Source organism: Planococcus citri, chromosome 3 (genome assembly GCF_950023065.1).
Source record: "Planococcus citri chromosome 3, ihPlaCitr1.1, whole genome shotgun sequence".
Taxonomy (NCBI): domain Eukaryota; kingdom Metazoa; phylum Arthropoda; class Insecta; order Hemiptera; family Pseudococcidae; genus Planococcus; species Planococcus citri.
Window position 1 is genome coordinate 6,222,611 of NC_088679.1, and position 13,387 is coordinate 6,235,997.

At 31.5% G+C, this 13,387-nt stretch overlaps 1 protein-coding gene across 1 annotated transcript in view; it reads right to left on the reverse strand.

Moving 5' to 3' along the window:
* Positions 1-1,267: 1,267 nt before the first annotated feature.
* The window catches only part of Osi24 (Protein), a 70,202-nt gene continuing 58,082 nt past the window's right edge, over positions 1,268-13,387 (reverse strand). The window contains exons 5-6 of the mRNA XM_065355825.1: positions 7,893-8,177; positions 1,268-2,772 (exon numbers count right to left, since the gene is read on the reverse strand). Of these exons, the coding sequence (XP_065211897.1) occupies positions 2,562-2,772; positions 7,893-8,177 (496 nt within the window). The 3' untranslated portion in view covers positions 1,268-2,561. The remainder of the gene's footprint in view (positions 2,773-7,892; positions 8,178-13,387) is intronic.

Genomic DNA, 13,387 nt, shown 5'->3' on the forward strand with positions numbered 1-13,387 from the left:
CGAATTTCGGAGAGTTGCGAGTTAAAGTTCTCCAAAAATTATTGTTCTGAAAAAATAATTTTATGTCGTTTTTCAAATTGTTGTTTTTTAAATTTAAATTTTTTTTTTCATGTTAAGTATCTTCTTTTGTAATTTACATTTTGAAGAATATATCGTTCCAAGTCAAGTAATTCTGCATAAGAACAAGTTGTGTTTTTTGTACCGTGTTTGACTTTTTTTGGATGATAACTAATTTGAATCAAAAACTGACTTGATCATATTCCGGCAGTACTGAAAGGTATAAGTACTACACGTTCATGATAAATTTAATTTGTATCCAAAAATTAGAATGGAAGTCAATAAAAAAGATTAACAGATAGGTAATAATTAATTAAGTAATTACCTACGATGAGCATTATATCACTTTTCTAATAAGAAATCACAATTTTAATTTTATTCAAACCCCATTTAATGTTATTCTAAAAAATAATTTCAAGAATGGTTAATCAATTTTGTGAGTAAAAGTAAGTATTCTGTCACTTGCAATAGGGTACTTTTTATTTCGAAAAAAATTGCCTTTCGAACTTGTCAAATTCTAAATTCTACGGTCCATCTATTCGTAAGTATGAAAACATTTTAAAACTGTCTCATCCAACAGTCATGTACTTGTCAACAGTTTTATCTCATCTTTTAACCACCAACCGCTGAAATTAGTGAATCTTAATCCTCAACTTCGAACCTAGTTTGAAAATTAAAATGTTAAGGATTTGAATAATGGAACTGACAACGAGAATTAGAAAGTTTGATGAAAATAGGAGTGGTTTTTCCTGTATTTACTTATTCGAATTCGCGGTAGGTTTAGGTAGCTATACATCTTAACTTTTAGTATGACCACAATCGTGTGCATAGGTAGGTATCTATCTACAATAGAATTTACACCCATTTACTTATTTCATATTTTAAAATTTTAAAAATAATAAAAACTTTGTAATTTTTGTACTGTACTCAATGAACCTATATTTACGTACATACCTTGATGTAAATATTCAAAAAAAAAAAAAAAAAAAAATCAAAGCATTTTGAAATAAGTATTGCTTTTGTTTTTTTCATTTTTAAAATAATTTAAATATTATGATCAGATATAAAGTTGATCTCAAATTCTTGAAACTTTCTAAAATAACTAATTTTTTGTTTGAATTTCGTGAACAAAATAATCAAAAAAATAATTATTATCACACAGATTATGTAAATTCACAACAAAATACAACAAAAATAATAAAACAAAACGCAAAAAAATAAACAATTTTTATTTTGTCCTTGCAAATAAATAAACGAATAAATAAATAGTTACAAATAATGAAATAAATAAATTAATCAAATAAGTAAATAAATAACAAAAAAAAAAAAAAAAAAAAAAAACAGAAAATAAAGAAAATCATATTTATAAAGAAGTTTATAAAACTCAAAACAAGAACTTTTTGATATAATTGTTTTTTTACATTTATACAAAATCATACAATATAAAAATACAACTAAATAAATAAATACCTAAATAACTTTGAAAGTCATAAAGAAAGTTTTACGTTCGTATAACATAATGAAAGAACAGAAAAAATCGTGTTGTCAAAATATATTTACCTACTCGAATGTTTGTTTTTTTTTCAAACATACCTAAAGTCGAGTAGGAAATCATTATTCAAAATGTACCTATGTACATTATAAGAATTTATTTTCGTGCATATAGGTTTGCCATATTATTTCACCTTCACGTTTGTTGTACTTTAGAAAAATAAATTTCTATAGTACAAAAAGCAAACACCCACACACACGAGAGAAAGATTGTTCGTAAAATTTAAAAACCCTCGAAGGAAAAAACTACTCATTATAAAATTTACTATTATCGAATGCTTTTAGTTACAACTTCGTGTTGTGGTGTGTTGACAAAGCTTCGAGAGTATAGATATGTTCGTTAGTCACGAAGATTTAAAAAATATAATAAATAAAAAATAATTGTGGTGGGCATTCGAATAAAGAAAAAGATGAAAGAGAAAAGAAATGGTTCACGCATTGTAGCGAAATTACCTACTATCGAAACAAGATGACGATGAAGTGACAAGGTGGAGGGAACTTGTACGTAGTATTAAAGCCTACACATTAACGTTATGTTGGGCATAAAAATTCAAATTCCAACTCCACAAAATAGGTACCTACGTATGTTCGATATTGACGAGAATTAAGCCGGAAAACTCGTGCGTGATGAAGTATTTGCTTAATTTATAACTTAATACGTACTTATACTAAGCATTAAGCGTATCGATTATGCGAGAAAATACATAAAAAGCTTAGTACCAAAAAAAAGAATAAAAAAATGAAAAAAAACACGTGAAAATAAAACAAGAGGAGAATTAATAATTTAGTGCGTGTCCTCCAGTTGTTTTATTTTACTCGGTTTGAATTTTATATACAAGTAAAAAAAAAAAGAAAATAATTAAACATATGACACTGGAGATTTCAAAATTGGATCTTTCAAAACGCTGCATTAATCAGTTACCTCTTTGTATTATTATAGCCTATTGAGCAATTCATAATTTTCTGGCTTGTACGAGTTTATTGATTTCGTTGAATGTGGAAACCATGGGGGCATTTTCGCCATTGGCACGTGTTGTCGAGCACTCCGAGTAGATGACGTCGCACTCTTGACCATCTTGGCCGTCTTTGGCAGCTTTCATGTATTTGAAGAATCTCAGAATTTCTGGATTATCCGACGATGGCTTTCTGAGCTCGTTCAGTTCCCTGTAAAAATAGATGATTGAAATTACAAGTTCGAGTGTTTCAAAAAAAAAAAAAAATTGTTATGATTATAAGAAAATAATAACTTTATTAGGAAGTATTTGGGTAGGGTGCTTTGGGGAGACTTGTACCGGGTTATTAAGCTTACTCGTGTGTATAATTTAGCTCTTGATTCGAGCATCAATTTTTTTTTATTCCTGCGATGCGACATCATAAATGATTCAACCATAACCAATGACGTGCTTACTGTGTAGTTAATGTGTGTGATTGAAATCAGACCATAATATGAAATGATTTTATTTATTTTTAATAATACATCCGCAGGTAACAACAGGCGGTTGGATGATTAAAAACAGTCCAGTCTGTTCTAATCCAAAAGCCACTGTAGTATTAATTGCTGTATCGGAGTGTAACGGAGCTGAGTGAATTGAGGTTACCCTAGGGTAGGTGAGTTGACAAATGAAAGCGAATCCAAAAGAAATATAATAATTATTAATTGTCGAGTGTATCGTATCGCATATTCATTGTGCTTGATTGAACAAAGAATGGAAGAAAATTAAGGTCGAATCGAACTCTAGATAAAAAAGTAATTTTTTCAAATTTTTGTTGGCTCGAGTAAAGATTTTTGTCGCATTGCTTTTTTAAAAATTCGAACGAAATTCTAAATTAAAAACAAATTGTGTCCTACAAGAAATTAATTAGGAATATTAATTTATAAGTGGGTCTGTAACTTGAATTCAATTTTATGGAAAAGAGCGTATTAATCTGATTTCATCGATTCGAATTTAACGCCTTAAATATTATAAGTAGGCAAATCTTCAAATACGTATGCATTTGGGGAAAAAATTAATGTTTAATATTTGACATGAATGACGTATTATTTTGAGTTAATTTCTGCATTAAAATGAATTTTACCCTAGTAAGTCTTTTGAATGTAAAGGGGTTCCCAAAATGGTGAAGTAGGTGCAAATGCAATTTTCTAAATGTAAATGATTGAGCCAAGAAAAAGTCAATAAATTGGGTTCAAATTAGGTCAATGGTGTATTCTTGAGTCCTTTTTTTAAATATTTTGAGAAGAAAATTATTTTATCACCAAAAAGTGACCATTTCAGACACAAATAATCGTAAAAAATCGGTTTTTTGCATTTTTGAAAGTTTTCCAAATACCTACAAAAAAAAACTGAAAAACAAATGTTCACCAAACTGAGCACCTACGTGATTTTTTTGGATGAAATTTTAGGTAATATAAATTATTTCTACATACTTTGTATAAAACGAAATGATAAGAATTTGATACACCAATTATTCAATTTTCATAAATCACCGGAACAATACTTCCGCCAAAAATGACGTCATGGTCGCAAAAAATATAAAATACTATCTACGCCTGTTTCAAATATTATTTGATAAAAATAAATAAGCAATCTCTCTTCTTCCTAAAAAAAAACGGGTTGCATTTCAGTAAATTTAGGTGCTGGCGAGGGAAAATACATTGCTAAAACTTTCCAGCACTTAGGTATATTTTCTTGAAAACCCGGATTTTGGGAAAGATCGACGATGTTACGAGTACATCAAAACCCTGTAAACAAAATTTGAATTATTCCATTTCTAGTGAATTTTCAACAGTTTAAAAATTAGTTCATCATATTTTTAATAAAATGTAGATAAAAATATTTTGAATGGAGTATTTTGAAAATTTGTTTTCTGACCTTTCACGTTTGAAAATAAAATTTCAATTTTTTCCAGACAATCTGTAGCTTATACTTTGAGATCTGAATGATTAATATTCTGAGGTAAAAATTCAGTTCCTGATCATCCATTCCTCTCACCCCCTCCCCTCGAGATTTTTTTTTTAGATGACTGCTTCAGTTTGCACGTTAGGTAGAATATCATGTCAAGAGACCTTGCTCATTTTCTAATGAGCTACTCACTTTTTGGAAACATAAACTAGGTACTGTCCTTTCAATTTCACGGACAGGAGGGAGAGACAAATTAGCATAATAAATGTATTTTTTCTCACAAGAAAGATATCCCAACTGGCAGAAAATTTTTTGAACCGGACACAGCTAAATCAGAAGAGCATAAAAAAATACACCATCAACTAAAATTTCAGATTTCAAGCTGAATTTCTCGATTTTTGGTGACTTTTTAGAGACCAAATTAGGGTCCAAAAATTCAAAAAAATTCAAAATTTCACCAAATTGGCCTGAAAAGATGAAATACGGTATATACCTTATTTCTGACCTCCAACATGAATAGAAAATGGTTTCGGATCATTTTGAGTAATTCTGGAGCCTTCAGCAGAGTTTTGAGAGTTGAAATTTTTTTACAAAATTTTACCTAATGAAGTTGAAAATTGAAATTGATTTTAGGTACATACATACATATTCCAAGTTATATTATGCTGAGTCGATTGAGGGTAATTTCAATCTATTCTGAAGCCTCCAGCAATAGTTTGGAAATTCCAGATTATTTTCAAAAAGAGCCATAAAAACCGTTCAAATCAACTTTAGGAAATATACCAAAATAATTCTTCAAAAATTCGTTTTTGCAGGATCAAAATAATAATGTAGGTACCTACTTATGTATTTTTTTCAACGATTCCAAATTTGAAAATTTGAAAAATATACGGTTTTTAACATTCAGAGATAGATTTTAGTGATAACTGGAGCCTCCAAAATGGTTTGAAACCACTTTCAACCGACTCAGTACCTGCGTTGAAATTAGGAGATTAGGTCAATTTCACTTTTTCAGATCCAGTGGATAACATTTTGTGCAAATCTCAACAAAATTGAGCTTTTGAAAATTTTCATGGGGTGACTTTGCACAAAATTCATTAAAAATTTAATTTCTCAGGAACGGCTGAATCGATTTTGGAAATTTGAAATTTCACAACTAGGTTACTAGTCGGAAATTTCATCGCCATCATCAAGTTCCAAAAGCTCAAAGCTTCCAAGTTTATCGAACGACAAATTTTTTTTTTCAACATTTTTTAAAACTCATTACCTTTTTAACGATTGAACCGATTTCGATGAAACTTGAAATCTCACTTGACTTCCACGATTCTTACAAAGTACTATGTAATACGATCCTCAATTTTTGACGAATCATTTATGAACGAATTGATGAATTTTTTGGAAGAACCATTCGCGAACAAATAGATTCATTTTTGGCAACTTATTTTCCAACGAATTGATTAATTCTTTAATTTATTAATCAATTCGTTCGCGAACGAGTCACTTATACAAATCAATTCGTTCAAAAATTGAGTAAATGAATCGATTCGTTCGCGAATGATTCATCAAAAATTATTCAATTCGTTCGTGAATGATTCGCCAAGAATTGAGTAAATGAACCGATTCGTTCACGAGCGAGTCATCAAAAATTATTCATTTCGTTCACGAACGAGTCATTTATAGGAATCAATTTGTTCGTAAATGATTCATCCAGAATTGAGCAAATGAATCGATTCGTTCGCGAACGAGTCACTTATGCAAATCAATTTGTTCGCGAATGATTCACCGAAAATTATTCAATTCGTTCGTGAATGATTCGCCAAAAATTTGGTAAATGAATCGATTCGTTTGCGAACGAGTCGCCAAAAATTATTTAATTCGTTCGCGAACGAGTCATTTATACAAATCAATTTGTTCGTGAATAATTCATCAAAAATTGAGTAAATGAATCAATTCGTTTGCGAACGAGTCGCCAAAAATTATTCAATTCGTTCGCGAATGATTCACCAAAAATTATTCAATTCGTTCGCGAATGATTCACCAAAAATTATTCAATTCGTTCGCGAATGATTCACTAAAAATTTAATTTGTTCGCGAATGATTCACCAAAAATGCAATTCGTTCACAAATGATTCACCAACTATTAATCAATTTGTTCGCGAATGATTCACCTAGAAATCAATAAATTTGTTCAATCACCAATCAGTTGTGAATGATTCAATTCGATTGTAAGCAGATCATGCTGTACAAATGTTTCAAAGTATAAGTGAATCAATTTGTTCGTAAAAGATTTTTATTTGAAGAAAAGTCTATCTTCTCGAGCTAAATGCGTGAGTATTTTTTTAATAACTCAGATTTTTTCAATTCACTTCCCAAAACTCTTTTTCTATGTTTTCTGGGCCATTTAAAGTTACAAAATTCAACATTTGCTTTTGTGCTCATTTGGTTCAATTTTCTCATCGAAGATCCGAGTTTTTCAAAACAATTTTAAATATCAAATTTAATTTTTTCAGATTTGTTTCATTCGTTTACGATGTCTTTTATTTTCCAGAGCTTATTTTGACTGGTTTCTCAAAATTTCAATTCTATCATAACCTGAATTTTCAATTTCAACAAGACTATGGAGAAAAATGAATATCTTCTCAATTTATCATTTTCCTGAATGAAGAAAGCTCTTCCACTAATCTCATTGCTTCAAAACCATATCCAGTAGTAAGACATCGGAAACCACCACGATTCAAAAATACCACAAAAATTCCCCATATTGCTCAAAACCTGCGAAATATTACAAAATTTACACGCTTCCGCATCCGTCCGTGAATCCACATGCCAATATATTGCGGAAGGGAATCCGAAGGAGGCGGCGTCTTCGCCGTCGCGTCAGAGCACCTACACGATAAAATTTCAGAATGGAAATATTTCTTATCTCGTTCCGTTGATGAATAGGTCAACTGCTTTCACGTCGCATTTTAGGAGGCCAGGTGTTAATGAAACTACCCGTGTAAGTCAATCCAAGCATACAGCTCCGTTAACCGCTTTATGTTGCATACATTTCCCCATCCTTTCCTTTCACTATCACTACCGTCCGTATTCTGTACTATAAAGAGGTCAATATGTACATGACCGAAACTATCAAGGCTAAATAACGTTAAATGAGAATTGTACGATTCACGTTCGTCCATATTAATTTTCGGGGTAGGCAGCTCGTCGTCGAGACGAGTAGGAGTTGGACAACAACTGTGGACAGTGGGCATCGAGCACTGACCACTGACTGGTGAGCATAGTCAGCAATGAGCGCATCGCAGATGATCTAGTCATAGACTATACGGGCACTGGGCAGTGGGAAGTGGGCATTTTATTACGATGCATGTGGATCGGAATTTTTACCTGCTTAGCTGAGCCGATACCAGATTGCTGAATGGAGCGTATTTGGCCGGATTTTTATACATATTACAGACTAATCGTTCTCTACATAATTCGGTCGTGTAGCCGAGCTGTTTGAACACGCTGTCTATCCTGGACAACAGCGGACTATAGAACGGATCGTAATTAGCTAACAGGTGCGAACTAGACGGGATGTTGTGGAATACTTTGAAATCTTCAGTCTTATCTTTCGTATAAAAGCTTCCGGAGAAGTATTTGTTTGGTGAATCTTTCGGTTTCTGCGTTGTCCTGTAACAAAAAAAAATTAATTAAATAAAATAATTTTCGTAAACATCACAATATGGTACCGAACAAAATTATCTAACTGTTTGAAATTCGCCTCGCTCGGATACCAGATGAAATTAAGACCTTATATTGCCACAACAGATTAACGTTACGAAGTGAATTACCTACGCTGTAATTTGAGGGGAATACCTAAAGTAAATTATAAAAAGAACCTATTTTGTAATTGGTCAAACATCTCATCCTCAAATTAACATAACCCCGAGTGTGAATTCTTAAGACGAGAAATAGAGCTGTAAAAAGTGCTATTACAACACGTCGATTCTGTAAAATATACATACACTTCTTCAGGCTTACCACACATTGTAATGTAGCTTTAGCTATTACAGGAGCTAACTCGATGAAAAATTACAAATGATCTATTACCGTTGTTATGGTAATGTCTTAGAGCAACGTCTATTTCGCTTGTTATGTTTTTTTAAACGCCGTATTATGAGCTTTGTTTTGTATGTAAACTGCATAAAGAGTGTCGATGCTCTCTTTGTCTCTTATAATTTGGCGTGAGAACGGTTCACTATACCTATACGAATATTTGTTGTTATTTAACAACATAATCAAGTGTGTACAATGAACGAATGAGGAAGAATTAGATTTTATGTGTGTATGGTGTGATGTTATCTTCCCAAGAAATGAAAGAAAAATTTTCCGACGAAGTTCAAGGTCATTTGGAAAAAATCACATGGTCAAGGTTGATTCGTAGTTGGTGAGAAATTGAAGAAAAAACGCTTTGGATGAATATTGCTGTGCTTATTTTCTCAAATGATCGAATTTTGACAAGATGGATGAGGAAGAGGAGAAAGTAATGTAGATAGAGAATCGTGGAACTTTAGAATGGAAAATATTCTAAGGTAGGAGAGGGGGAGAGCTTCAAAATTGGTAAAGAGATCGATAATATAGTCACAGGAGTTTCTGACTCTCATCCTAATGAAGAAAAGTTCGGAAATTATGATCGCTGATCAGAATATAACTTATCCTTTTGGCATAAACTCAAAGGGGTGATGTGTACAAAATTTATGTGGCTAAGGTGGGTCGTTTTTGACTTCTTTTTTAGGGAGAGGGGGGGATTGGAGGGAAAATTCAATTAAAAGCTGAAGGGGTGGGCTCAAAAGACTGCAAAAAAATTGGATCTATGACTTGAACCATCACTTTCCTACCAAGGTTTCAAATTTTCAAATTTGAATCAAAACTTGAAAAAGGAAGTTTTTTTGAGATTTTTTTTAGGTGATGATTTGATCATATTATAATGTCTATTTAGAAGTGAGAACGCCGTTTTTAAAATTTTTTTCACTTTATTAGATTATTTTTACTCAGTTTTTGAATAGGTCCAAAATTGTATCATTTTTGTAAATCATGCAAAACCTCTGGAAAGATGACAAAAATTCAAACGATTTTCTTACTTTCAAAGTGGACATAATTCGATTAATCTCTAACAAATTTTTTCAAAAAAACTTTTCTTTTTGATTTTTATTGTAAATTTTAAAATCGCAGTAGGAAAATAATGATTCAAGCGAGAGATCCAAGCATTCAACTGTAGTTTTCTAAGGTCTCTATACAACTTTTTATTGAATCCTCCCCCTCCCTCCAAACCATTTAGTTCAAATAATATTGTTAACTTGAAATCTTATGACTGTGTATTTCTAAATTGATAAAATTGAAAATTGAAGGGAAAATCCAAACATTGAAATTTTTATGCAGAATTTAGATATCTAGGTACCAGGTACCTACTTGAAATTTTTTCAGTTTTTAACATGAATGGCAGGATAAATTGATGGCAAATAAAAAAGTTCTGGATTTGGGATGACAAAATTGCTCATCTTAAAAATTGATGAAACTGAGGAATTGACGAGAGAATAGCTCATTTGAAAATTACTAGTCTTGTAGAGCTCATTCAGTTTTGAAGATATAAAGGTACTTCTTATTCGTCTTCAAGGATTTATATTAGAATTCGTAATTTGAAAATTTTCGTACTTACTTACCTATATGTTTTCTTTGTTTAGATTTTCAAGTGTAATTATGCCAAAATTATGTTCGAAAAACACAATATTCATAGTCGTAATTTTATACATATAAAAAGAATCATCAAAATAAGTATTTCAAAATTTAAAATAATAATTATTTTTTTGAAAATTTTTTCAGCAATTTTGTATTTAATAATCTCAATTTTAAAAAATTATTTTCTCAAAAATATCCAAAAAATCATTGTAATTTTTTGAAATGTTCCACATGAAAAGGTCTATTTTTGAGAATTTTTTCAGAATATTTTCACTTCATGCTTTCATATTTTAATTTCATTACATCATCAATGATGGCAACACTGATTTTAAAAGCACGAGCAAATGACCCTTGAATTTTAAAATAAAATAAAAAAAAATTGAACCTCAAAGTTGATTAGAATCACTGCTACAGGTATGTGAAATTTTTATTTGGCAGCCATTTTGAAAATTTTCAAATGGCTCTTTTAGCTGAAAAAAATACGTAAGGGGAGTATTTTCTCGAAAATCAATTTTTGTAAAAAATTATCAAGGATTTCACCAAAAAAATTATTATTTATTCTCCTTTTTTAGTTGTTCTTTATGTAAAGTTTTCAATAAACTCAAAAAATCACTTGAAATTGACTTGAACCGTGAAATTTCAGACTTGGCCATCTCGAATTATCAAAAATCCGTAGAAATGAGATTTCCAAGTACGTACTTTACAGTGAATTTTTACGCTTTCAAAAGAAATTCGAAAATTATGAATTATGATAAAAATCGAAACCTTTCTGAAAGTTTAAAATCGACTGATACTGACTGCAAAAATCTCGATTTCCACATAGGTACCTAATAGATACTTAGATAGGTATATCTATTATACCTATTGGCTATTTGAAATTTTCAGAAAATTCTTCAAAAATTTGAGAACCACACAAAGACAGCAGAAATTTTTGTCATGGCTCACAAATACCTATTTTTGCCCTCCCCCTCCACCACCGACTCGAATCGAAACAATTTTGAGCTGTTTTGAAAATTTTTGGAGCCTTAAGCAGATTTTTGAGAATCAAAATTTCCGTAAAATTTCATTTAAACAATTTGGAAAGCTAAAATTTAGTCAATTATCTATTTTTGAAATGTTGCGTTGACTATATATTATTTTCTGTAACCTTCAGCAAGGTGCTGAGACTCATTTGAGCAAATTTTTTGTGATTTTTTGGAAAGCTCGAATTTTTAAACGTCATTGAAAACTACATAACAGTTCAAAATAACCCTCCGATCGACTCAGAAGGTGAAAAATAGTTGATAAACTGAATTTCAGTCCTCAACCTGCCAAATTGGGTAAAATTTTGTGAAAATTTCAATTTCTAAAAAACTACTGGAGGTTTCAGAACTGCAAAGTTGCTTTGTTGTAATACAAATTATTACCTAAAAATATACAATTTCTAGAGGTGTAACCCAGATTTCAAAATTTTGTTTCATTTTGGAATATGATCTAGAGAAAAGATTCTCAGAGTTCTAACTGCTTAATCGACATTTTTTAGGAACTTTAAAAAGCATTTTTTTGTATGAGGGGGGGGGATTAGCAAAAATGTTAAAATTTGACTTCTGAAATGTGATTGCAATTTAATCGTGACCACAAATGTGCTATTTTGGGATAGTATACTTGGTGATTTGTTTTTTCTATCGATTGATGCAATTTTTGAACCATTTTGGAAAATTCAAAACCCCACATGACTCTTGTTTTTGTTTTAAATTTTTTTCAGAGCTATCGTATGAATGGATTCTTATGCTGTGGTGAAAAAATGATCAAAATCTGTGTCTGAAGAACCAACAGCTGTTTCCTCGAAGATTTCCTCGCAGCTTAAATTAAATATCGACTGCGAATTATTTCAAGAGTCAATGACCAAGTCAAAATCCGTCGAACTTTCCACATACCAAGCTTCTTTTTTACACAGCAACATAAATCTTGAATACCTTACTGGAAAATAAAAAAAAAACTAGGTTCGTTGCTCGTATAAATTTCGTGAAATCTACACCCATAGTGATTTTCTCACTGGTTCACCTAGTTTTGGTAGGTAAATAATTAGCGAACTCGTGTAAAGATTTATCAGCTGGATACCTCATCTACGTGTACGAAATTTCAAATCTATCCGCGTTCAGCGATGATAATATTCATCATCGTGTTTGAATTGACGACGATTTACTGCCGAGATGAACTAGGAACCGTACATGGAGAAGAGAGGGAAGATAAGGAGCTGCTCAAATTAAATACACGAGAGCACGTAATACATCATGGTAGAAAACAAATTTCACAATAAGCTTTTTTTCTTCATCGTTCATCTCTTTCCCAAGGTTCTCCAAGATACTCGTACATATACCTAAGAATAGGCTATATAGATGAGCTACGTTTGATCAGTTCGAAGTGATTTTTTTTCCATTTCTTCTAAAAAATTAGTATTGCTTTCACTAATCACGCGTCAAATTTGTATTGTTTTATTTGATCTCGTAATACGTACGCGTAACCGAATATGAGAGAGTTTTGTGTAAGTTTATATGTACTTACTGTAGGTACATATTCTCGAACCGGTCTCACTGATGTTGTTGTTGTTGTTGTTGTTGAGGGAAAAAAACCTACGCTACGTTTTTCATGCGTACATAACCGGTATATACAAATACCTTTCGGTGCATGCGGCTGAATGTCCTCATTTTTTAAAGGCCGACTATACATATAGGTACAAGCAGCCGCGTTATGCGTTATTTGGTTAATGTGTAAAATCGCTGCTGCAGCGACAGCCTCATCTTTATATGGACCGTGCACGAAATTTTGAAGATGAGCATTGAGCTTCGAGTTCGAGGTGCGTTCTGTGTGTCAGTGTCAGATTTGTTTACTCTTATATGGTCCTAATAAATCGCGCAGACGAATGCAATTTGTGTCAATGCATTGTACATTTTTATTGCTCTTGTGTCTCGATCTTTCGGACCATTGGACGTCATAATATGTCGGAACTCGAAGTGTAGGTACCTACTAAGCTATTTTGATTACATGATTTCTCGATTGCTCGCGTTTTTTGTCTTTTTTTCAATTGGCAATGTACATTATGAAGATGGAAAATTAAGGCTTTCAAATGACTGGAATAAAATTAATGCAATTTGAAAATCATGTATTTGAATGCCTTCGTGAGT